At 42.9% G+C, this 27,381-nt stretch overlaps 1 protein-coding gene across 2 annotated transcripts in view; it reads left to right on the top strand.

Moving 5' to 3' along the window:
- The window catches only part of LOC139265315 (chloride channel protein 2-like), a 684,518-nt gene that overhangs the window by 467,783 nt on the left and 189,354 nt on the right, over positions 1-27,381 (top strand). For both annotated transcript variants that reach the window (XM_070882282.1, XM_070882283.1), the window contains exons 10-11: positions 10,888-10,989; positions 12,278-12,362. In XM_070882282.1, the coding sequence (XP_070738383.1) occupies positions 10,888-10,989; positions 12,278-12,362 (187 nt within the window). The remainder of the gene's footprint in view (positions 1-10,887; positions 10,990-12,277; positions 12,363-27,381) is intronic.

Genomic DNA, 27,381 nt, shown 5'->3' with positions numbered 1-27,381 from the left:
AAAAAAATCTCGACCTTTAAATGTTGCATGATATGTGCCTCATATTACAACATCTTAGATTTTATAGGTTGAATTTGGTGTCACCAACCTTCCAATTGTTTGCTGAAAAAAGCCATGGCTTGCCAGTACCTTAATCTGGTTCTGTAACCAAATAAGGGGAAGGAGCTTGACATCATCAGGTCGTGATCAGCATCAACAGAAAAGAACCAGCCAAAGACGCCATACAGTGGAACAAATAAACAGTTTAGTATAGAATTTAAATCATTTATTGGTGAGCTCAGTGACAGCTGATGAAATAGTGCTCGCAGCCTGAATAGTGTTAGTGGTCAGATATCTTCAAGAGTCAGCAGCTAAATCAAAATGGTGCCTGGCAGTTTAAATGTAAACATCCTAAATATTCACAGGAGTCCCTGCAATTTTAAATAGTTTTTTCACTTCTTACTGTGCTCATATAAAATGTTCAAATAAATTTGATTACAATCTAATTTTATGAGCCGGATTTTCAGTTTTCGGGTTGTTTTGTTGAAAACGGTAGCGATACATGAAACTTACCATTTTCGCTGCGCTACCGTTTTTAGGCCGAACTTTTGGGTTTTACGTCTGCGCCAGGGCGCATCGGTGAAGGGGGCATTGCACGAGGATTCGCAGCGCAAGAACACAAGTTTCAACAAATTTAGTCCAGAGCTGGGAGCGCGGTGGGAGGGGGGGGGAGGGTGGGGATCGGTGGGGGTGGGGATCGGTCGGGGTGAAAATTACAAAAAAATTCCAAAAAACATTTACAAGTCCCTTAACTGTCGAATCGCTGAAAGAAAATGCAAAAATATAAACTTTAACTTACCTTTTTTGCAGGTTTTCATACTTACTTCTGTTGGTAGGGCTGCTCCGGTATTCTGGGCGCGGTGTACGGGTCGGGAGAGAGCCAAAAGTTCGACGCAAATGCACTCCGTGTCGTTGCACATTGGCGCACCTCTCCCCAGCTAAAGAGTGATTTAAAATTAATTTACAACCATGTAATGGGTTAATAGGTGTCGGGGTTGGGGGGGCAGAACATTTGTTCATTACTAGCAATTAGTTCTACTTCAGATATTGGGATTAGAGATACATGTAAAAGTGAAAAGACGGTCAGGTACATCAGTTGGTTGAACTCGAGACCAGAAGGTCTTGAACATGAATCCCAGTAGAGTTTGTTTTGACCTAACCACCTGCTAATGTAAATAAAAAAGCCATACCATATCTTTGGATGTGTGAAGAGAACAGGGGTCTAAGTACTGTGGCAGTACTGGCCCGGGACTTGCTGAAAACTTGTGCCATAGTAATGGCGCATCTAGGGTGTAAGGCTATATTCTAGGACAGAAGTACAAGGAAAACTGGGTATGGTAACATAGTGGTTATGTTCCTGGACTAGCAATCCAGAGACCTGGACCAATAATCCAGAGAATGTGAGTTCAAATCCCACAATGACTGAGAATTTGAATTCAGTTTAAAACCTCTGGAAATAAACAGTCATTATCAGTAAAGGTGATGGTGAAGCTGTCAGATTGTTGTAAAAACCCAACTGGTTCACTAATGTCCTTCATGAAAGGAAATACTGACCTTTACCAGTCTGGACTATATGTGACTCCAATTCCACACCAAATTGCCCTTTGACGTGGCCACTCAGTTGTATCAAACTGCTATTATAAGGGCAACTGGGGATGGGCAATAAATGACACCCAAATCCCAAGATTGAATTTTTTTTTTAAAGTTCCAGGAAATTGTTTGGCATACCGATTACTTACACAACGCCATAATTTCCTGGGGCGCAGCCGAAAACAGCTATACAGTAATTATCATGGCTTCATCCCCTTAAAATCGACGGCGAGTTAATGCATTTAAGCCATTCTTCACGCTGCTGCAGCTGAACAATAATGTGATTTGTATTTGAGGAAGCCGGAAGATTTATTTCCCAGGCTGTGAGGGTGGGGGTAGAAATTTACGACTGTACATCAGGGGAAATGTGGCCCAATTTCAGCGACCGCTGTCTTGCACCCCAAAAATATTCTTGTGGAGTGCTGCTCCTCCCGGCTGAAGGCTGGTGCTGGCAAGTCAGACGACATGAAATTCAAACCAGCAACTTGCTGTGAAGGCATGACTGGTGCTGGCAGCTTGTCCACACTATTTAGATAAAGCCCAAAACCCAATTTCGGGCCTGACTCACGGAGCCATGAATCCAAGCAAAACCCTGATCACAGATAGTCACTTTCTGTGTATTGAGGTGGATAGAGAACTGGTTGGCAGACAGGAAGCAAAGAGTGGGAATGGCAGGCAGCGACTAGTGGGGTGCCGCAGGGTTCAGTGCTGGGACCCCAGCTATTTACAATATACATTAATGATTTGGACGAAGGAATTGAAGGTAATATCTCCAAGTTTGCAGATGACACTAAGCTGGGTGGCAGTGCGAGCTGCGAGGAGGCTGCAAGGGAACTTGGACAGGTTAGGTGAGTGGGCAAATGCATGGCAGATGCAGTATAATGTGGATAAGTGTGAGGTTATCCATTTTGGTTGCAAAAACAGGAAGGCAGCTTATTATCTGAATGGTGACAGATTAGTAAAAGGGGAGGTGAAACAAGACCTGGGTGTCATGGTACATCAGTTTCCTGCAAAACCCACTTAAAGCCCTGCCCTTAAAAAGCCCATTGCCATTTTGGACGGAGACAGAGATTCCTGAAATTAAAATTTTACACAAATGAATAATAGCTTTCATTATTCTGGAATTGAGGTACTGGCCCCACCAAGATCCTCTGCAAATAGAAAAAAATATTAGAAATGTTATTATAATTGTTTCTGGATATTGGCCACACAACGGTCTCGCATGGTATCCATCGCCAATATCATCATAGCAGCAAATTCCAGACAATATCTCCTCACTGTTCAACAATGGAAACAGGATCGGTGGGTACTCCACAACTAAAAGAGACTGTCTTCATTCTCAGCAGTAAAATGATGATCAAATATTGTTTTTATTACCTGGGCATATGCAATAATTACCATGGAAAGTTACTATAGAAACCCAGATACGGAGGTGGAGTTTGTTCTCCTAGTGAGGAAGCGGGGGAAGAAGATCAAGGCCTCAGCTTTGCAAATGTTAGCTGTGATTAACTTTAAAGAGCAAATTGAAGAATCAGCATATTGGGCAATTAATCATCCTTTAGCATTCAAAACCTTTTGTGTTATGTAATGGTAAGCTGAGTAATATAGATTTTCTCCTTGAATGTAATCATGCTTTTCGTATATACTGCACAGTTTTCCTGTATTTTTCCTGAAAGTCCTTGATCAGCTGTTTTGCTATATTCACCTAAAAGTGAAAATAGTTTTAAAAAAGAAATTCTAAATGCAGTCTACTCAGTGTGTTAATCAGCCTGTGAAAGCATTTGAAGGGTGCACAGAATTTACAGTGGTGGTTCAAACACTGCAACTTGTCAGAATTTTTCCCCTTTCCATCTCATTTACATGTTATTTCGGAATCTTAGTAGCCATCATGAAAACAAAAATATGTTGCGGCTCAGTCAGGGGGTGATAAGGGAAGGATAAGAGAATGGAAAAAAAGACAAATGGAGAAAGGTGGTGTGGTATTATTAATAATGGTTTTGTCTGAGATCTGCTTCAGCTATTTCATTTTTCATCATTTGCTTTTGAATATTTTCTTGATGAATATTGACATTTTTTAAAAAGCCTCAGAATTCACTACACTGCTTCAACATAAAAATGTAAATTTGAGAGCGGTGTGGGGACAGGAGGAAGTAACCATTAGAATAGCAGAAGACTTGTTTGCCATGCATTCCTTCAATAAGTAATTACAATCAAAACACATGACCAGTATTTTGGGATCTTGCCCCAGATCTTAGCTGCTTGGTGAAGTCGAATTCAAAGCTCCCAGGTGATGCTGGCTTCTATCTCTATCTCATGGATTTGTTTTAAGTTCTGTGTTACTCCTGTGGATCCACACGAGTGAAGAGACATCAGAATAGCATGGTAGCTACTAAACTGTGAGACTATTTGGATGTAAGGATATATTTTAACATGTGGACATTTGCTTTCAGCCCTACACCTTCTTTCTCCATTTGTCTTTTTTTCATTCTCTTATTCTTCCCTTATCACCCCCTGACTGAGCCTCAACATATTTTTGTTTTCATGATGGCTACCAAGATTCCGAAATAACGTGAGTCTATAATAACCGAGGACTGGAGGATCTGATGTTATCTTGGAGACCCTTGAAGAATCTAATTTTAAAATGAATTAAGAGATTATTAAAAATGGCAAAGACTTGTCCACTGTGCCTCTTATTTTTCCTTTTTAGGAATTTTTCCTTTGTTTTTGCCATTTTAAAAAAACAAACACAGATTACTGCTGGTGCAAGAATAGAATATTCAAAAACGGGGCTTTCCAGCAGGAGCTGAAACTAGCTATCAGCAATAAATATTCAAATTCACCACCGGCAGTGAACGCTTTCTGGCTGCACATTGGAAAATTCAGCCAGTGTACATGAACTGCCTATTAGCAAGTTTAGTTAAACAAAAGGCACATTAAAGTTAGATAGTCCATAACAATATTTCAGACCAAACAGTAGTGAATGGTGATTTTCATCAATTAGGTTATTATATGGCAGCAAGTAGAGAAGTGGATGGAAGGAATCCCTACACTCTCCACCATTGACTGATCTGTTTCATATGTAGCTTCCTAACATTGATGCTGATGCAGACAAAAAAAATACCTTGAATATGCTGATGGAAAACTCGATTTGCACAAACATGAAGGACACAAGTACATTTGAGCCAATTTGTCAGGATAGTTTAGCTTAGTGTGACTGAGTAAAGCTTTTAGGATTTTTTTTAAAGTAAAGGTTATTTGATTATTTTTCATAAAAGTCATTCATACATTATCATGTATAATAGAGTATATCAAGCGGTAGGCTTCAGTAGGAAGAATGCAGCTTCTGTAATTGCTTGAGTTAAACTCATTGCCAACATCAGTCATCTCTACGATCCACAGTAATCCTGATTTAAATCTCATCTCAGCAGTTACATAGGTTGTTGGCTATCCAAATGAAATTAAAGATGCATGTTTTGTTGAAATGTGGTTTGTCATTTAATTTTAAAGTAGGCTACGTCAGATACATAGGAATTCTAAATGCAGTGGTAAAATCCCATAGGATAATGTTGAAGATTTTAACAGCCTATTCTGGTTATTTTCTTTTTTGTCTTTTGTTAAACTAAGAGCAAATAAATGCATCAGTGGAGATTGAGTATTATAATAAGAATATAAACACAATGCAAGAAAATGGCTGCAAACTAAATTCTATGGCCCGGAATTTGCAGTCGAAGAATGCTGCCTACAAAGATTTTGCGATATCTGTGGTGAAAACTTTAGCTTTCTCGGCATTAATTTGATTGCAGCGCTGTCAAAAGGGGATCCCAGCATAGAGCAGCAGTGATGTCATCAACCTGTCTAAGCAGCCAATCACATTGTAGAATTCTCTCAGACTGCAAACCAGAAAATAAAAAGCACAGATTATGAATTCACATTAAAACATTTTAGAGAACAAAATAAGATTGGGACATGCACATGGGGTTAAGGTAGATGCTGAAATATCATAAACTTAAAAAAATAAAAAATATATATTTTAAAAATCTAGTAATTTTTATCATAATTTGACATTCCACAAATATAAAATTAATTTTTCAGGGCCAGAACAGTTGTTTAGCAGTCAATACACAGTTAAAACCCCAGTTACACTTATTCCAATAAAGCTTAAATTTTCATCAATTCAACTCATTTCAGTGATTGCTGGTTATGGGGAGTTCCACACCGCAGCCTGTGGCAGAGCAGGAAATGACTGACTCTAACTTCAGGATTTCCACGTTTGTGCGCATGCGCTAAATCTTGATAAACGGTCAGTTTCAGAGTGGTAATGACGGTAAACGCTGACAGTTCATCGTCATTACCACTGCAAAATCGCGGCCTATTAATTAATGACTGAGATACTACGAAATACTTGGACAATAATAAACAGCAAACCATGCATCTGATAAAATTGCTGGCATGTCAGATCCAGGATAGAGCAGAGTGCTAAAACCAACTTAAATAAGAAAATATTGAAAGAAACAAACAAATAACTGCAAGAAGGTGTATAGAGAGAAGAACTGGAATTTGACCAGAGCAATTCAACCAAATGTTTTGACCTTGTGTCCAAAGGCCTTCACAACACCGATTGCCAATTATAGTGTTGCAATTCTTCCACTTGCTATGTAATAATATATAAATATTAATTTGAGAAAGTATAAATCACCACAGACCTGCAGTAAGAGTGAACTCTGTAAAACTTCTTGAATATTGAAATTACATCAAGTGTAGGTGTGGATGGACATGCTCAGTGTACACACTTCACCATCCAGAGACACCAGATTCAAGTCCTGAAGTTGCATGTTCAGATGCGTTCTTTTAAGTAGTATATTTATCACTTGGGTCCAAAATGGCATTATTCAGATAGACATACACGTAAATGTGTATATCAGGGTAAATAAATCTGCATTAGCATCGTTTTGTGTCAGTGGAGGAAATTGCATTGTGATGTCTTAAAACACCAATATTCTGATATATACATGTGTGTGTTGACTTCTAGAGTGGACACAGTACTTATCTCTGTCTAAATAGAATCATGCACTTCCCAGCAAGATAACATGGACCGAGGCTAGAGCTAAGTTTGAAGCAGATACTCTAAAACTTAGCATAATTTGCCAAGCAATTGAAAAGTGTTTTTTCAGGTCTTGACCAGATAGGGTACCTTGCAATGGCACAGCATTCCACTTAGGGAGCCAAACCAAGTACGTTTTTTGTTGTACAGAAACTTTAACCTGCTATGTCCTGTATATTTTCAATGAGCAGGTTCGGTCAAAATGACTTCTCTGCAATATATGAAGATAAATTCATGAAAGAAATAAATTAACTTTGAACTTTCCCACTCGTGCAAGGTTTTTTGAGTTTGAAAGAGAACTTAAAGCTTATGAAGTGATTTTTTTAAAGTACTTACTAACAAATGCGATAAATGAGGACATGTATAGCGCAGAAAATCAAAATGCATCAATGTTTGAAGATGAGCACAGCCATGGACACTTGACTGTACTTCTAATTACTTTTATCTTAAAATACATTGGCCCAATGTTGCTCTCTTGGTGACATCACAGTTTTGCTAATGCAGCTACCATTTAGTGGTACATGCTAGTGTTTGTAGAAATGAAGTTAGATGGATGAAAGGCAGGCTGAAGGGATTCAAACCGACAGTAATGTGAGAAATGGGGCAGAATTGAACGACAATGAGAACAAGAAAACGGGGAGATAGCGCAACAGGTGAGACAGCAAAGCAGTTGATTTAATTATTAGAGACAAAGAAATCCACGAATCCCTCGCACCTGGCATCAGAAGTGAAGATGGTTAGAACAAGCAAAAGCAGTTGAAGGAGGTGGCTTGTGGTGGAAAAAATAAGTTTGGGATTGTCCCCAAACCTTCCAGAATGATTCTGCAATTCTAGAAAGATTTAGAAGCAGAGAGGGAGAGGTGATGGTGTTTGCCCTACTCAGGATTGATCTAGCAGTGGAGGGCCAGACCTCTGAGCTTGTGATGCCTTGGGTGATGATGAGATTTAGGGGATGATTTTGGATGTGTGTATAGAGTAAAAGCAGGAGGAGGAGGAGAGAGAACAGGGATGTCTCATCATGTAGGTTGAACTCACAGATTGAGATGTCCCTTCACACGGGCTAACTGTGGAAAGTAGGCAAGACACTTTGATGAGGAAGTTGCTGGGCACTTGGAAGTGCAGTAAAAGTAAGGAGTGCAAAGGGAAGCAAAGAGGGGTTGTGGAGGATGAAGTCTCAAAACAGGAGTAACATTTTGGAGGAATATGGAGATAGCTCAAGATGGGAAATGGAGCAGACAGCCAATTCATTACCATGGCAGTTTGTGAGGAACATTGTGGAATGTGTAGACAGGTGGCACAGCATCTGAGAAAGGAAAGAAGTCACCCACAAAGTGAGCTCGGTTTAAGTCAGGCTGAGCATGTCATGGATTCATTCAGGATAATGGGAGCATGGCATTTACAGGGCACTGCAGAGTGGACGGATAATATGAACTGGGTGTTTTACTTCATTCATTGTTCTACATATTCCTTTCATACGTCTAATTTGCAGCATGCTGGTTGTTAAGAGGTTATTGTACAAATCCATGCTGTGGGTGGAGAGTTTCACCCACCAACTGCACATATCAGAAATTCGGCAGTTAAAATGCCATCTTACTCCATTTTCATTAATGTATGAGGCTGCTGTCTGATTCAGCTAGGACCCTCAGCCGCCCGAAAAAACTGCAGCTTTGAAATCATTCCATTTTAACTCCCACTCGGTCAGATATCTGCCGGGTGGGCAGCGTTAAAATTCCCCCTTTGAGTCACATCTTATATTTATTGTGCAGACTGAGCAACTTTGTTGTTTCTGATGATCTATTCTGCATCCAGTCACATATCTTGAAATAATTCTTTGTTTGTAGCTGGGTGCACTTACACTACACCACATCCATTGGTGTCAGTCATGGCTATCTCGGTGAATGGGGTGTATAGACACATGTCTACACAACCAATCATAAGTCCATTTATTTCTAAAATTTGTTCAAAGTGTTGTTTTTAAACAGAACTACTTCTGATATGACATTACTTTAACCCTGATCGGGATTGGGATCTGTTCCTGTTATTTTCTTTTGATTTTAGACAGAGCTGCAGCCATGTACACAGGTGCAGCCAAAGTACATCAAGATTTTTATGCACTTTTAGACCTCTTAAATACTAAGGAATTCAATGCCAGGAATATTGCAGATAAAGTCTATTTTATGCAATATTTTCCATATCCACTCAAAAAGAAATCCTAAATATTATAACATTCAATTGCAACATAGTACAATTTATCAAACATTTAATAACACTGTCCAAAACGTTAATGTAACGCTCCTCTCCTAAACAAAATCCAGTCCAAGAGTGAGTAACATTTGCCGGGGTTGGGAAAGTGAAATGAGAGCAGCATTGTGCAAGCTGAACAACTTTTATCTTGTATATAATGTATTTCTGGCCAGAGTGCAAAACCCACTTTGATTTGATTGTCTTTTTGCAAGAGGTTGACATGAATGTGTTGACTTGAGAATGAGTCACTTGGCACAACAATCTGAGCCTAGAATACATTAATTGAAGTAACGCTACAAGTGACTGCCGTTGCCATGCTGACCACATCATACCCGATTTAGGAATATTGCTAGATGTACATAAAGCTTTGTCCTTCAGTCACCTCTGGAACTATCCAGCTATTTGTGTTGCAATGGTAACAATCAATTTGTTTGAAGTTTAGATGTTTCAACTTGTGCACCTTTTCTTTTTAGAATTAAAGATTTTATTGAATTATGTTGACTGCTTTGGTCATTTCTGCAACCTGAAGTGTTTATATGGGGAAGGTCATAGATGCTGGTTGAAACTTTGGCTCGAGTGTTATTGAAGTCTGCAAAGTATGCTGAAAGATTCTCTGCTGATCTTGATAAATCTAAACCAATTCTATCAACACACCACCCATGTATCTCAATATCTATTGAAATATCTGCAAATTGAACATTCCTAGAATTATTGCCCATCACTGTTTCACTAACATTTTGTGCTGATAGCTTGCATAACAATGTCTGTAAATAGCCTTTAGATTCCATGTGGTATATTCTCCAAGATCCTATGAAATATTTTAATGCAGATTTATACATTGATTGTCAGTGACTGAACTTATTAGGACCACTTTTCCTCACCTCCTCTCCACCTGAGCGTGTCAGGAATGCACTATGGAAGGGGCTTGTGCCCAAAAGTGCAGGAGGTAATAACCACCAGTTTTAGGGTCTTGGGTGTCAGCCTTGGCCCAGCGGTAGCAGTCAGAACAGCATGGGTTCACGCCCCAGTTCTGAGCTGCCATTTCAGTGCAGTACTAAGGGGAGTGCTGTCGGAGGTACCGCCTTTCAAATGAGTTGTTGGACCCAAGCCCTGTCTCCCCTCTCAGATAGGCATAAAAGATCCCATGGCACTATGCAAGCATGAGCAGGGCAGTCCTCCCAAAGTCCTGGCCCACATTTATCCCTCAACCAACATCACTAAGAAAAATAAATAATTGGATCATTTATCTCACTGCTATTTGTGGGACTTGGCTATGTGCAAATTTCCCTAGATTATAACATTGACTACACTTCAAAAAGTAAATCTTTGGTTGTGAAGCACTTTGAAATGTCCTTAATTCATGAAAGGCGCTATATAAATGGAAGTTTTGTTCTTTCTTTCCTTTTTGTCTTTCTTTCCTCCTTCTGTCCAAAAGCAGAAGCTAGAAAGCCTCAAGTCCCTATGATACTCCTGCAGCCCCTGAAGTAACAAACACTTTACATGGTCGGAGGTGGGAAGAGGTTTCTGTTGATCCTTCCTTTGATGCTCCAGTCTGAATGGGATGTTTGAAACCTCCCAGGGCCCATTTTCAGTGGATGTTATGCCACTTGGGCCTTTACCAGGTGGAGGTGCAGGAAAAGGAGACGGTGGCATCACTCGCTTCATTTGCATTCAGTTTGATTGCTTCCACCTGATCCAGGCAAAAATACACTTGCCTCCGCGCCCAAGGAAATCCCTGGAAATGAGAGTGGAGCACAAAGGGGGCAGAGGCTTGGTGTAATGGATCTTTCCTACTTTTTCTTTTGCTTTGCATTTGCAAGTTGTGTTACGAGAGCAGAGGGAAATCAGTCGCAGTGTGTTACAGAAATAAATAATTAAAAAAATAATAATTTCACTCTTCCTGTTCCTTGCAGGATTGCCAGTGGTTTTGGTGGAGCCCTGTTTGTCTACTTCCACAGAAAGATAGTAGCAATCATGAGAAAACAAAAAACCATTAATAAGTTTTTGATGAAAAAGTAAGTACTAAATTGTGTTTCTTTTCTTAATTTATTAAGGCTTGTTTAAATTTTCAACATAACTTCAATTTTCCCCTGGTGGTAGTCACACTCATGTTAGCTCCACCAGCAAGAACAGTTTTCCGGCGGGTGTGCCAATGGTGCTGGCCAAGGTTTTCATTTCACCAGACCTGCTTTGTCACTCAAATGCCAGCAGTATAGCTAAGGGAAGTTGTTTAAGGCCAGCAACCATTTTCCTCTCGTGTTTACCCACAACCACATTGCAGATAAAACCAAAATGAGCCCATGTAACTTTTTGGGCCAAAAAGAGGATTTACCCAAGTTTTCTCTTCTAATGAAACAAGATTGCTGCTGCTCCAAACACAGATGAGCATGAGTAATTGCCATATTGTTTAACTTTCCATTTTTTTTTGCAAGCACATGTTCCCAAATCTGAATTAAATATGAGACTCAATAAATATAGACTTACTAATTATAAATATGCATTTACCAATTCCAAATTAGAAAATATCTATTTGCTTTTAGATGCAACTTAAGCACAATTTGCACAAAGCTGATGTTAAAAATAAACCTGATGCCAGTGAAATGGCACTTTTGCATGTGTATCATATATGGCGTTTATATCATCTGGCCAGTATAGCCAACTTGCAGCTTTTTATCAGCTGTTCAATATGTGGTCAGTTGTGTATTTTCTATTTCTGTATAATATAAGTTCAAGAATAAATTGAACCAAATATACTGAAGGGAGAATGAAACAAAATTGACCTTCAAGTTTAAAATGTAATGCCTAACTTAGTCACTGTATTGAAAGCCATCTCAGAAAGCCTTTGGATCATTTGGAATGATGAAATGCTTGATATTATTTTACCTCTGTGCAGTAGGTTTTTAAAATCAGATCTTTTGAGTATGCTCGTGTTCTAAATTAGCTTGCAGAGCTGGAGATAAACTAAAACTAACATTAAAAATAGCTGTTACAAATGTCTGAGTGCTATAATAATTTCTCGGAAAGCCATTTGTAATTTTTTGCGCCCAGTACATTAAATTTATAATAAATGATTTTTTTTTTGAAAACCAAAACATGTTATCTGCTCTGGTAGATCTTCTCAAAGTACGCTACTGAACTGGACCAACTTTCAAATATTAATATCAGTTTTGTGTAGGCTGCCAAGGACTTGGGACAAAGTAGAGGGTATGGGGTTTTGGTCTGAGAATAATGTCTGGAAAAATACATGTACAAACATACTGTCTGGTGGTTTATATGGTGTTCAATGAAACTTCTTTTTCCTAGGCGGTTGCTTTATCCAGCACTGGTGACTTTGCTGATTGCCACCCTTTCATTTCCTCCGGGGTTTGGCCAATTCATGGCCGGAGAGGTACATTTTATTTTTTATTTGTATTGTACGTACAGATCTTTATAAATCAATCCTCTTTGAATGAGTCATGAACTTTGGAAGCAAGCAGGGCACCACTGCTACATTTCTGTTGTGATAGAAGAATATGATTGCATTCATCGTGATGGAATTCTGAACGACTGAGTTGAGCAATATGAAAACTCAACCTAGGGAAGGCAAAATATAACAAACCATCCAAAGCATTAATTGTGACAGGGAGGCAGGAGAGAGACTGGGTAAAAAGCCTTCCAGACTTTTCAAGCTAAGGAAGATTTACTGGGGATGAAGGTATCGGCCGATGTTAAAGGTGGGAAATGCAAAGTGGTAGGCCAGGGGTTTGATCCTTCAAGATCCTAAAAGTTCTGGTATTCTACATGACCCAAGCTGCAATCTAAGATATATCTGAGACACTGATGCATACAATTCTAAAGGACTGCACTCGTTGCAGATAATATATAAAATAAAAAGCAGGATCAGAATGGAGGCAAAAAGAATTGTTCACTCGGGGGAGCAGTTAGGTCTGTGATACTCAAGATTTCAAAACCTGCGTGGATTTGTTGAACTATTAGTGATCTTGGTAACATTTTAGGTTTTATGGCGTTATTGCTTCTGAGACTAAATATTGAACTTGAAATTAATGGTGGAATTTTCCGGGGCGTCAGTGGGCACGATCGGTGGCAGGTCAGGTGGAAAGTTTTTTGTTGACAATGGGTCGGGACCCCGCTGTCGACCTGCCACCACGTACTTTTACCAAATGTTGGGGCTGCCAGTGCTGAGCGTACCCGATATGCAGCGGCGGGGGAGGCAATTAAAATCAATAGTGGCTTGTTTACAGTCACTTAACAATGGGTTTTCCCAGCTTTTTGAATTTGACAGGTTGCCAACCGGTTTCCTGCTGTGCCTGAACCTTGTCTGTGAAGCTGAGCTGGGAGGTCACTTGCCATTATTTCAGCTGATGAGTTCAGCTGTCAAGTCAAAGCTCCCAGCTGATTCTGATAGCTTCCCTTAGCCATTAGCTTCTCTAAACCGCATTTTTACTACAGATTCAGCATTTTGTATGTCTGTACTCAAGTCTCCATCCAATCTGACCTCATTAACTTGCCCACCATTGACATCACTTCTGTCATCTCTACTTCACCTGCCCGCTATTCCATCAGCACTTTCTACTCTCTCACCTTGATCCTCAGAATCTCTTCACAATCAGCCCAAACACCAGCATCATCAGACATACCAGCAGCAACAACAACACCACCAACCTTCTCTGCAATCAACTGATGCTGCACAGGACAGAGGGCATTAGAACCCGACCACATTACTGCCCGGGACACCAGGGATGGCCTCGCCATAGCCAGATATACTTCATCTGATGCTGTACACCCTGGCTCCCACATGATGTGCCAGGTTGGCACCACCCCACACCAACACCATAAAATATCCCTACAATGCCCAAACCATTCTTTTCACACTCATCAGCATTGCGGGGGGTACCATTATGTCTTACTATTCGTTGCAACTGACTAAACCACTTCCAAAGGTGCACACAAATCTGTCTAAGAACGCAAAGTGTTGGAAATAAAGATGTCAATGTTTGACAGCCCAGGAGCAGGAGCGGGAGGATCGAGAGGCCCATAAAAGGGGCCCCGAGAGTTGGAGGAGCCACAGGAGCAGGAATGGAGGGATCAAGAGGCCCATAAAAGGGGCCCGAGAGTCGGGAGGAGCCACAGGAGCAGGAGTGGGAGGATCGAGAGGAGCCAGCTGGTGCAGGGACAAAAAGTTTTTTTTTTAAATCAAAATCGAAATGTGATGTCACAGCCAAGCGGGTAAGTGATTGATTGGCTGGTGGATTGGTGAGTATTTTTCTTTTTCCTTTCGGGAGGAAACCTTTGGCATTGTTGCAAGTAGCATCTGCCAGTAAATATATGTGATGTTTATTATCTAAGAAGAGCCAGTTAATTAAATCGGCTGTTTGCTGAGTAGCAGTTGGGTGTGTTGTGCTAAGGTTTAGAGTTTAGTTCTACTCGATAGTTGCGAGTGTAACTAGAGGGGGACGGCAGGGCAGCTCAGTCCCGTGGATTGCACATCCTGTGGGAAGTCCCGGTGCTTCACGCAGCCGGGCGACCACGTGTGCGGGAGGTGTCTCCGGCTGCACCGACTCGAGCTCCGTGTTTTGGAGCTTGAACGACAGCTGGGGTCACTGCGGTGCATCCGTGAGACTGAGAGCAACATGGATAGCACGTTTCTAGAGGCGGTCACCCCCCAGACTAAAAGTGTGCAGGCAGAGAGGGAATAGGTGACCGCCAAACAGAAGAGGAGGACTAGGCAGGTAGTGCAGGAGTCCACTGAGTCTATCTTGCTCTCCAACCGGTACTCTGTTCTGAGTACCGGTGGGGGCGATGGTGGCTCACGGGAGTTGTAATGAATGTAATGACTCAAAAGACTAGTTACTGTAAACTGCCTCAGGTGTAAACCTGATCCAACTTTATTCGTGCCCAAAGTAACCCGCGTGACATCGTACCCGCGCTTATATATCAGTGACCGCGCACGCGCGCGTACAGCCCGATGACTTCCGACAGTGGTGCCCCCTGGTGTCTGGTGACCCCAAGCATAAATACATAACAACATCCCCTTTCGAGATCTTAATATCAGTCTTTTTACAAATTAAGATGGTCTGGGACTTTCCGCTCACGAGTTGATCGTCTCAGTTCAACTTCAGTTCGAGGCGAGGCGTCTGAGTCAGTTGTGACTGAAGGCTGAGTAACCGATCTGATGGGAGTGGTAATGACCACATCAGAGACTGGAGGTCCAGTTTCAATAGTGACAGCAAAGTCCTCTGATGAATGAACATTGGTTGGTTGGTCACTGATTGCATCTTCCTCAAGAGGTTCCAGTTCATCTGTGTGCCACTGTTTTATCTGATCAAGATGTTTCCTGCATGTTTGCCCATTCTTGAGCACGACAATAAACACTCTGTTACCCTCCTTGGCTGTAACAGTACCGGCGATCCACTTTGGACCTTGACCATAGTTCAGTACATAAACCGGATCGTTGACAGATGTCACGTGAGACAGCAACACGATCATGATACCCTTGCTGACTTTGACGTCTGTTTTCAACATGATCACTCAAATCAGGATGAGCAAGAGAAAGCTTGGTCTTGAGACTTCCCTTCATCAGTAGTTCAGCAGGGGAGACCCCAGTAAGCGGATGAGGTCTGGCCCTGTAACTGAGCAGTGTACAGGACAAGTGAGTCTGCAGTGAATCCTGAGTTACACGTTTCATACTCTGTTTGATCATTTGAAAAGCACGCTCTGCTTGACCATTAGAAGCAGGTTTGAATGGGGCTGACCTCACATGTTTAATATCATTGAGTTTTATGAACTCTTGAAACTCCAGACTTTGAAGCAAGATCCGTTGTCACTCATAACAATGTCAGGCAAACCATGAGTAGCAAACATGACACGAAGGCTCTCAATAGTAGCTGTAGATGTACTGGATGACATAATAATACACTCTATCCACTTTGAATATGCACAACAAAAAACATTTTTCCCAGGAAGGAGCCCGCAAAATCGATGTGGCTCCTCGACCATGGTTTAGATGGCCACGACCAAAGACTCAGCAGAAATTCTGCTGGTACTTTACTTAGCTGCATGCAAGTATTGCACTGATACACACATGATTCCAGATCAAAGTCAATTCCAAGCCACCATACATGAGCCCTAGCAATGGCTTTTATCATGACAATACCAGGATGAGTGCTATGTAGTTCACATACAAATTTTTCTCTGCCTTTCTTAGGCATAACAACACGATTACCTCACAGTAAACAATCTGACTGAATGGACAGTTCAGCTTTGCGACGGTTGTAAGGTTTGGTCTCATCACACATTTCCATAGGTATTGCAGACCAATCACTACTGAGTACACACCATTTCACAACCAATAAAATAGGGTCATGGCTGGTCCAGATCCTAACTTGTTGAGCAGTGACAGATGTTCCTTCACTCTCAAAAGCATCCGTTACTAACAGTAGATCTGCAGGCTGAAGCATCTCCACCTCAGGTGTGAGCAACGGCAGACGACTCAATGCATCAGCACAATTCTCAGTGCCAGGTCTATGACGAATAACTTAATCATAGGCAGACAATGTTAACGCCCACCTCTGGATACGGAATGATGCATTGGTATTAATCCCTTTGTTTTCTAAAAACAATGAAATAAGTGGCTTGTGATCCGTTTCGAGTTCAAAACGAAGACCAAACAGGTACTGATGCATCTTTTGACCCCATACACACAGGCCAAAGCTTCTTTTTCTACCATGCTATAAGCTCTTCCTGCCTTTCTCGAAGCATACGCAACAGGTTGTAGTTCACCCGATTCATTTGCTTGTTGGAGTACACAGCCAACCCCATATGATGAAGCATCACAGGCCAATACAAGACGCTTACACGGATCATAATGAACAAGCAACTTGTTTGAACAGAGCAGATTCTTAGCTTTCTCAAAGGCTCTATCTTGAGACACACCCCATACCCAGTTGTCGCCTTTTCTGAGTAGCACGTGCAGTAGCTCTAACAAAGTGCTCAATCTGGGTAAGAAATTACCAAAGTAGTTGAGTAGCCCAAGGAATGAACGCAACTCCATCACATTGTGAGGCTTGGGTGCATTTTTGATGGCCTTGGTTTTCGAATCAGTAGGCCTGATGCCATCAGCAGCAATCTTCCTCCCCAGAAATTCAACTTCAGGTGCCATGAAGACATACTTTGAACGTTTCAGCCTGAGTCCCACTTTGTCCAGACGATGTAAGACTTCTTCAAGATTGTTCAGTAGTATCGCAACCTGTGACCAGAATGTTATCTTGAAGCACGACAGTTTTAGGAACGGTCTTCAGTAGACTCTTCATATTCCTCTGAAATATGGCTGTAGCCGAACAAATTCCAAAAGGACACCTGTTGTAGACAAACAGTCCTTTATGGGTGTTGTTGAAGGTGAGTTTCTTCGAAGTGTCGACAAGCTCATGTGTCATATAGGCCGACATCGGATACAGTTTGGTGAACAACTTTCCACCAGCTAGCATGGCGAACAGGTCATCAACCTTGGGTAATGGGTACTGATCCTGTTTTGAAAATCGGTTAATCGTAACCTTGTAGTCTCCACAAATCCTGACCGTGCCATCACTCTTCAACACAGGAACAATAGGACTGGCCCATTCGTTAAACTCGACCGGTGATATGACCCCTTCACATTGGAGTCTGTCAAGCTCAATTTCAACCTTCTCCCTCAACAGACCGAGACTTATGATAGACAGGCCTTGCATCAGAATCCAAGTGAATTTACACCTTGGCTCTAGTAAAATTACCAATGCCCGGTTCAAACAAAGAAGGAAACTTCTTCAACACGAGCACATGAAGTGATGACACGGCTTTGATATCATTCCAATTCCACTTGATTTTCTCAAGCCAATTCCTGCCGAACAGCGTTGGACCATTTACCTGGGACGATCCATAATGGTCGATCATGAACCACACCATTATATCACACCTTGACTACTGCACTGCCAATCACCAGTATGAGTTCCTTAGTGTAAGTACGCAACTTGGCATTGACTGGACTCAGCTTAGGCTTCACAGCCTCAGTGTCCCACAACTTGACGAATGTCCTTTGGCTCATTATCGACTAACTCGCACCCGTGTCCAGCTCCATTGATACAGGCACGCCATTCAGCTTCATGTGAACGATTATCGGCTGGCTCTTTCCCAAGAATGAATACACACCATACACTTCCTCCTCGGGTTGTGTATCTGGGCCAGCACTGGACTGGTCATCATCAGCAATGTGATGAGCGGCAGCAAGCTTGCTCAGTTGTGGGCACATTCCCTGAAGATGCCCCACTTTCAAACAGCCATTACAGGAGTACTGTTTAAACCGACACTGATGAGGCCGATGATTGCCCCCACAACATCAACAGGGTGAAATCGGATTCGTACCAGTTGGCGGACTTTGAACAGCTACAGGTTTCACATAAACAGTCTGGTAGGCCCTGCCATAAGCAGCTCTGCCAGATGACGACACAATCTTGTTTACAGTACTTGCCATGGAGCTCCAACTCTGATGATATCTGCCTCAAATTATCATCAGTCATCATATATACCTGGGCTGTCGTGATGGCCTTGCGCAAATCCAGCTTCTCTTCGGCCAATAACTTCTGAAGAATCACATCATGGTTGATGCCCATAATGAAAAAATCTCGCAGCATGTCTTCCAACACGTTCCGGAACTTACGCGGTTCAGCAAGACGTCGCAGGTCGATGGCGAATGCCGATAAATCCTGGCCGTCAGCACGAACATGCGTGTAGAAACGATAGCGTGAGATGATGATCCCCTCTTTTGGCTTAAGATGGTCACGCACCAAAGCACACACATCCCCATATTCTTTGTTCGTTGGATGTAAAGGCGAGAGAAAAGAGCGTCGAGTCAGGAGGCGGAGGGGGAGATCGCTGAGGCCTACAAAAGGCCAGCTAGTGCAGCTGCAGCGGGAGGGAAGGCAAAAAAGAAGTCGAAAGAAATAGAAGGGTGATGTCACAGCCAAGGGGGTAAGTGATTGGCTGGTGAGTAGTTTTTCCTTTTCTTTATCAGTAAGTAATCTTTTAGCATTGTGCCAAATTAAGCTAATCTAAGGGTTAAGTCATGGCAGGAGAGCTCGGACACGTGTCATGCTCCTCCTATGCTATGTGGGAAGTCAGGGACGCTTCCAGTGTCCCTGATGCCTACATGTGCAGGAAGTGCATCCGCCTGCAGCACCGGACAGACCACATTGTGGCACTGGAGCTGCGGGTGGATTTACTCTGGAGCATCCACGATGCTGAGGATGTCATGAGTAGCACGTTTAGTGAGTTGGTAACACCGCAGGTAAAGGGTAACATAGAAACATAGAAAATAGGTGCAGGAGTAGGCCATTCGGCCCTTCGAGCCTACACCGCCATTCAATAAGATCATGGCTGATCATTCCCTCAGTACCCCTTTCCTGCTTTCTCTCCATACCCCTTGATCCCTTTAGCCGTTAGGGCCATATCTAACTCCCTCTTGAATATATCCAATGAACTGGCATCAACAACTCTCTGCGGCAGGGAATTCCACAGGTTAACAACTTTCTGAATGAAGAAGTTTCTCCTCATCTCAGTCCTAAATAGCCTACCCCTTATCCTAAGACTATGTCCCCTGGTTCTGGACTTCCCCTACATCGGGAACATTCTTTCCGCTTCTAACCTGACCAGTCCCATCAGAATCTTATACGTTTCTATTGAGATCCCCTCTCATCCTTCTAAACTCCAGTGAATAATGGCCCAGTCGATCCAGTCTCTCCTCATATGACAGTCCAGCCATCCCTGGAATCAGTCTGGTGAACCTTCGCTGCACACTCTCAATAGCAAGAACGTCCTTCCTCAGATTAGGAGACCAAAACTGAACACAATAATCCAGGTGAGGCCTCACCTAAGGCCCTGTACAACTGCAGTAAGACCTCCCTGCTCCAATACGCAAATCCCCTAGCTATGAAGGCCAACATCCCATTTGCCGCCTTCACCGCCTGCTATACCTGCATGCCAACTTTCAAAGACTGATGAACCATGACACCCAGGTCTCGTTGCACCTCACCTTTTCCTAATCTGCCGCCATTCAGATAATCTGCCTTCGAGTTTTTGCCCCTAAACTGGATTACCTCACATTTATCCACATTATACTGCATCTGCCATGCATTTGCCCACTCACCTAACCTGTCCAAGTCACCCTGCAGCCTCTTAGCGTCCTCCTCACAGCTCACACCGCCACCCAGTTTAGTGTCATCTGCAAACTTGGAGATATTACACTCAATTCCTTCATCTAAATCATTAATGTATATTGTAAATAGCTGGGGGTCCAAACACTGAGCCCTGCGGCACTCCACTAGTCACTGCCTGCCTTTCTGAAAAGGACCCGTTTATCCCAACTCTCTGCTTCCTGTCTGCCAACCAGTTCTCTATCCACGTCAGTACATTACCCCCAATACCATGAACTTTGATTTTGCACACCAATCTCTTGTGCGGGTACACAGCCAGATAAGGGATAGGTGACCAACAGAAAAAGCAGTGCAAGGAAGGTAGTGCAGGGGTCCCCTGCGGTCATCCCCCTGCAAAACAGATACACCGCTTTTGGCCGCAACCGAGACTCCAGGATGGTATGTTGCCTCCTTGATGCAAGGGTCAAGGATGTCTCTGAGCGGGTGCAGGATATTTTGAAAAGGGAGGGTGAACAGCAAGTTGTCGTGGTGCACATAGGTACCAACGATATAGGTAAAAAATGGGATGAGGTCCTACAAGGCGAATTTAGGGAGCTAGGAGTTAAATTAAAAAGTAGGACCTCAAAAGTCATAATCTCAGGATTGCTACCAGTGCCACGTGCTAGTCAGAATAGGAATCGCAGGATAGCTCAGCTAATATGTGGCTTGAGGAGTGGTGCAGAAGGGAGGGATTCAAATTCCTGAGACATTGGAACCGGTTCTGGGGGAGGTGGGACCAGTACAAACAGGACGGTCTACACCTGGGCAGGACTGGAACCAATGTCGTAGGGGGAGTGTTTGCTAGTGTTGTTGGTGAGGAGTTAAACTAATATGGCAGGGGGATGGGAACCTATGCAGGGAGACAGAGGGAAGTAGAATGGGGGCAGAAGCAAAAGATAGAAAGAAGAAAAATAAAAGTGGAGGGCAGAGAAACCCAAAGCAAAAAGCAAAAAGGGCCACATTACAGCAATATTCTAAAGGTGCAAAGTGTGTTAGAAAGACAAGCCTGAAGGCTCTGTGCCTCAATACGAGGAGTATTCGGAATACGGTGGACGAATTAACTACGCATATAACAGTTAACGGGTATGATGTAATTGGCATCACGGAGACATGGCTCCAGGGTGACCAAGGCTGGGAGCTCAATATTCAGTGGTATTCAACATTCAGGAAGGATAGACAGAAAGGAAAAGGAGGTGGGGTGGCATTGCTGGTTAAAGCGGAAATTAATGCAATAGTAAGGAAGGACATTAGCTTGGATGATGTGGAATCAGTATGGGTGGAACTACGAAATACCAAAGGGCAGAAAACGCTCGTGGGAGTTGTGTACAGACCACCAAACAGTAGTAGTGAGGTTGGGGACAGCATCAAACAAGAAATTAGCGATGCGTGCAATAAAGGTACAGCAGTTATCATGGGCAACTTTAATCCACATATTGATTGGGCTAACCAAACTGGTAGCAATGCGGTGGAGGAGGATTTCCTGGAGTGTATTCTGCATGGTTTTCTGGACCAATATGTCGAGGAACCAACTAGAGAGCTGGCCATCCTAGACTGGGTGATGTGTAATGATAAAGATCTAATTAGCAATCTTGTTGTGCGAGGCCCCTTGGGGAAGAGTGACTATAATATCGTAGAATTCTTTATTAAGATGGAGAGCGACACAGTTAATTCAGAGATTAAGGTCCTGAACTTAAGGAAAGGTAACTTTGATGGTATGAGACGTGAATTGTCTAGAATAGACTGGCAAATGATACTTAAAGGGTTGACGGTGGATAGGCAATGGCAAACATTTAAAGATCACATGGATGAACTTCAATAATTGTACATCCCTGTCTGGAGTAAAAATAAAACGGGGAAGGTGGCTCAACCGTGGCTAACAAGGGAAATTAGGGATAGTGTTAAATCCAAGGAAGAGGCATATAAATTGGCCAGAAAAAGCAGCAAACCTGAGGACTGGGAGAATTTTATAATACAGTAGAGGAGGACAAAGGGTTTAATTAGGAGGGGGGAAATAGAGTATCAGAGTAAGCTTGCAGGGAACATAAAAACTGACTGCGAAAGCTTCTATAGATGTATGAAGAGAAAAAGATTAGTGAAGACAAACGTAGGTCCCTTGCAGTCAGATTCAGGTGAATTTATAATGGGGAACAAAGAAATGGCGGACCAGTTAAACAAATACTTTGGTTCTGTCTTCACGAAGGAAGACAGAAATAACCTTCCGGAAATACTAGGGAACCAAGGGTCTAGTGAGAAGGAGGAACTGAAGGAAATCCCTATTAGACGGGAAATTGACGGGATTGAAAGCCGATAAATCCCCAGGGTCTGATGGTCTGCATCCCAGAGTACTTAAGGAAGTGACCCTTGAAATAGTGGATGCATTGGCGATCATTTTCCAACAGTCTAGCGACTCTGGATCAGTTCCTATGGACTGGAGGGTAGCTAATGTAACACCACTTTTTAAGAAAGGAGGGAGAGAGAAAACGGGTAGTTATAGACCGGTTGCCTGACATCGGTAGTGGGGAAAATGTTGGAATCAATCATTAAGGATGAAATAGCAGCACATTTGGAGAGCAGTGATGGATCGGTCCAAGTCAACATGGATTTATGAAAGGGAAATCCTGCTTGACAAATCTTCTAGAATATTTTTAGGATGTAACTAATAGAGTGGACAAGGGAGAACCAGTGGATGTTGTATTTGGACTTTCAAAGGCTTTCGATAAGGTCCTGCACAAGAGATTGTTGTGCAAAATTAAAGCACATGGTATTGGGGGTAGTGTACTGACGTGGATAGAGAACTGGTTGGCAGATAGGAAGCAGAGAGTTGGGATAAACGGGTTCTTTTCAGAATGGAAGGCAGTGACTAGTGGGGTGCCGCAAGGCTCAGTGCTGGGACCCAAGCAATTTACAATATACATTAACGATTTAGATGAGGGAATTCAGTGTAATATCTCCAAGTTTGCAGATGACACTAAACTGGGTGGCGCTGTGAGGAGGACACTAAAAGGCTGCAGGGTGACTTGGACAGGTTAGGTGAGTGGGCAAATGCATGGCAGATGCAGTATAATGTGGATAAATGTGAGGTTATCCACTTTGGTGACAAATACACAAAGGCAGAATATTATCTGAATGGTGGCTGTTTAGGAAAAGGGGAGGTGCAATGAGACCTGGGTGTCATGGTTCATCAGTCACTGAAAGTGGGCATGCAGGTACAGCAGGCGGTAAAGAAGGCAAATGGGATGTTGGCCTTCATAGCTAGGGGATTTGAGTATAGGAGCAGGGAGGTCTTACTGCAGTTGTACAGGGCCTTAGTGAGGCCACACCTGGAATATTGTGTTCAGTTTTGGTCGCCAAATCAGAGGAAGGACTTGCAATTGAGGGAGTGCAGCGAAGGTTCACCAGACTGATTCCAGGGATGACAGGACTGACATATGAGGATAGACTGGATCGACTGGGCCTGCATTCACTGGAGTTTAGAAGGATGAGAGGAGATCTCATAGAATCATATAAAATTCTGACGGGACTGGACAGTTTGGATGCAGGAAGAATATGTTGGGAAAGTCCAGAACCAGGGGACACAGTCTAAGGATAAGGGGTAAGCCATTTAGGACTGAGATGAGGAGAAACTTCTTCACTCAGAGAGTTGTTAAAGTGTGGAATTCCCTACCGCAGAGAGTTGTTGATGCCAATTCATTGGATATATTCAAGAGGGAGTTAGATATGGCCCTTACGGCTAAAGGGATTAAGGGGTATGGAGAGAAAGTGGGAAAGGGGTACTGAGGTGGATGATCAGTCATGACCTTATTGAATGGTGGTGCAGGCTCGAAGGGCCGAATGGCCTACTTCTGCACCTATTTTCTATGTTTCTAAGATTCTTCATGAGTCCGTAAATTTCTGGACCACAAACGGTTAGGAAAGCTGCCCTGCGCCGAACTGCGTCGGCCTCTCCCTCCATTTTGTTAGCCACAAAATATTGATCCAGGCGGTCGCTCAAATCCGCCCAATCCTCGCCATCCACGAATAACTCCAATTGTGCCCATTGTACATGCAAAGGTTCTTAAGTTTCCTCGTCGCCAAATGTAATGAATGTAATGACTCAAAAGACTTGTTACTGTCAACTGCCTCAGTTGTAAATCTGATCCAATTTTATTCGCGCCCAAAGTAACCCGCGTGGCATGGTACCCGCACTTATATAACAATGACCGCGCACGCGCGCGTACAGCCCGATGACCTCCGACAGTGGTGCCCCCTGGTGTCTGGTGACCCCAAGCATAAATACATAACAGGAGTTCAGCCAGAGCCAAGTCCACCGCACCACAGGTGGCTCAGCTGCACAGGACGGGAGGAAGAAAAATGGAAGAGTTATAGTGGTAGGGGATTCAATAGTCGGGGAGCAGACAGGCGTTTCTGCGGCCGCCGACATGACTCCAGGATGATATGATGCCTCCCTGGTGCCAGGGTCAAGGATGTCACTGAGCAGCTGCATGGCATTCTGGGGAGAAGGTGAACAGCCAGAGATCGTGTTCCACATCGGTACCAATGACATAGGTCGGAAGAGGGGATGAGGTCTTGCAGGCAGAGTTTAGGGAGTTAGGAGAGATATTAAAAAGCAGGACCTCAAAGGTAGTAATCTCCGGATTACTCCCAGTGCCATGAGCTAGTGAGTACAGATATAGGAGGCTAGAGCAGATGAGTACTTGGCTGGAGAGATGATGCAGGCGGGAGGGCTTTAGTTTTCAGAGGCTTTGGGACCGCTTCTGGGGGAGGTGGTACCTTTACCAGGCAGACGGGTTGTACCTCAACAGAGCCGGGACCAATATCCACGCGGGGGGGGGGGCGGTTTGCTAGTGCTGTTGGGGAGGGTTTAAACGAGCTTGGCCGGGGGATGGGAACCTGAAACCAGGTTCAGTAGGGAGGGGAGTAAAGTTGGAATTAGAAAGCAAAAATAAAGAAAGTGAGTTTGAAGGAGAGAGGAAACAAGCAGGAAAAAAGGGTAAAAAAACAAACTTAAAGGCACTTTGTCTAAATGCACGTAGCAGTTGTAACAAGATAAATGAGTTGATGGCACAAATTGAGACAAATGGGTAAGATCTGATGGCCATTACAGAGACGTGGTTGCAAGGTGACCAGGACTGGGAATTAAATATTCAGGGGTACTTCACAATCCAGAAGGACAGACAGAAAGGAAAAGGAAGTGGGGTAGCTCTATTGATAAAGGATGGAATCACTGCAATAGTAAGAATAGATATTGGCACAAATGATAAGGGTGTTGAAACAGTTTGGGTGGAGATAAGGAAAATAAGGGGAAAAAGTCACTGGTGGGCGTAGTCTATAGGCCCCCTAACAATAGCAACTCTGTTGGTCAGAGCATAAACCAGGAAATAGTGGGGACTTGTAAAAAGGGAACAGCAATAATCATGGGTGATTTTAACCTCCATATTGATTGGACAAATCAAATTGGTCAGGGTAGCCTTGAGGAAGAGTTCATAGAGTGCATAAGGGATGGGTTCCTTGAGCAGTATGTAACGGAACCAACCAGGGAGCAGGCTATTTTAGATCTGGTCCTGTGTAATGAGACAGGATTAATAAACAATCTCCTAGTAAAGGATCCCCTCGGAATGAGTGATCATAGCATGATTGAATTTCAAATTCAGATGGAGGGTGAGAAAGTTGGATCTCTAACCAGCGTACTAAACTTAAATAAAGGAGACTATGAAGGAGATATTTCACAACTCCCAACAAAAATATATTCCAGTGAGGAGGAAAGGGTGTAAGAGAAAAGATAGCGATCCGTGGCTAGCTGAAGAAATAAAGGATGGTATCCAATTAAAAACAAGGGCATACAAAGTGGACAACACTAGTGGGAGGACAGAAGACTGGGAAGCTTTGAAAAGCCAGCAAAGAACAACTAAAAAAATGATTAAGAAAGGGAAGATAGACTATAAAAGTAAACTAGCGCAAAATATAAAAACAGATAGCAAGAGTCTATAGCTATATAAAAAGGAAAAGGGTGGCTAACGTAAATGTTGGTCCCTGAGAGGATGAGACCGGTGAATTAGTAATGGGGAACATGGAGATGGCAGAAACTCTGATCAAATATTTTGTATCAGTCTTTACGGTAGAGGACACTAACAATATTCCGACAGTGGATAGTCTAGGGGCTATGGGGGGGGAGGAACTTAACACAATCACAATCACTAAAGAGGTGGTACTCAGTAAGATAATGGAACTAAAGTCAAATAAATCCCCTGGACCTGATGGTTTTCATCCTCGGGTTTTAAGAGAAGTAGCAGCAGGGGTTGTGGATGCATTGGGTGTAATTTACCAAAATTCCCTGGATTATGGGGAGGTCCCAGCAGTTTGGAAAACTACAAATGTAACACCCCTATTTTAAAAAAAAGGAGGCAGACAAAAAGCAACAAAAATAGAATAAAGAAAATAGGTGCAGGAGTAGGCCATTTGGCCCTTCGAGCCTGCACCACCATTCAATAAGATCATGGCTGATAATTCCGAGTACCCCCTTCCTGCTTTCTCTCCATACCCCTTGATCCCTTTAGCCGTAAGGGCCATATCTAACTCCCTCTTGAATATATCCAATGAACTGGCATCAACACTAAGTTGGGTGGCAGTGTGAGCTGCGAGGAGGATGCTATGAGGCTGCAGAGTGACTTGGATAGGTTAGGTGAGTGGGCAAATGCATGGCAGATGAAGTATAATGTGGATAAATGTGAGGTTATCCACTTTGGTGGTAAAAGCAGAGAGACAGACTATTATTTGAATGGTGACAGATTAGGAAAAGGGGAGGTGCAGCGAGACCTGGGTGTCATGGTACATCAGTCATTGAAGGTTGGCATGCAGGTACAGCAGGCAGTTAAGAAAGCAAATGGCATGTTGGTCTTCATAGCGAGGGGATTTGAGTACAGGGGCAGGGAGGTCTTACTGCAGTTGTACAGGGCCTTGGTGAGGCTTCACCTGGTATATTGTGTTCAGTTTTGGTCTCCTAATCTGAGGAAGGACGTTCTTGCTATTGAGGGAGTGCAACGAAGGTTCACCAGACTGATTCCCGGGATGGCGGGACTGACATATCAAGAAAGACTGGATCAACTGGGCTTGTATTCACTGGAATTCAGAAGAATGAGAGGGGATCTCATAGAAACCTGAGTGGTTTAGACAGGTTCGATGCAGGAAGAA

Source organism: Pristiophorus japonicus, chromosome 6 (assembly GCF_044704955.1).
Source record: "Pristiophorus japonicus isolate sPriJap1 chromosome 6, sPriJap1.hap1, whole genome shotgun sequence".
NCBI classification, from domain to species: Eukaryota; Metazoa; Chordata; class Chondrichthyes; family Pristiophoridae; genus Pristiophorus; species Pristiophorus japonicus.
The sequence above is the reverse complement of the archived record's forward strand: the minus strand, read 5'-3'. Positions and strand labels throughout refer to the sequence as shown.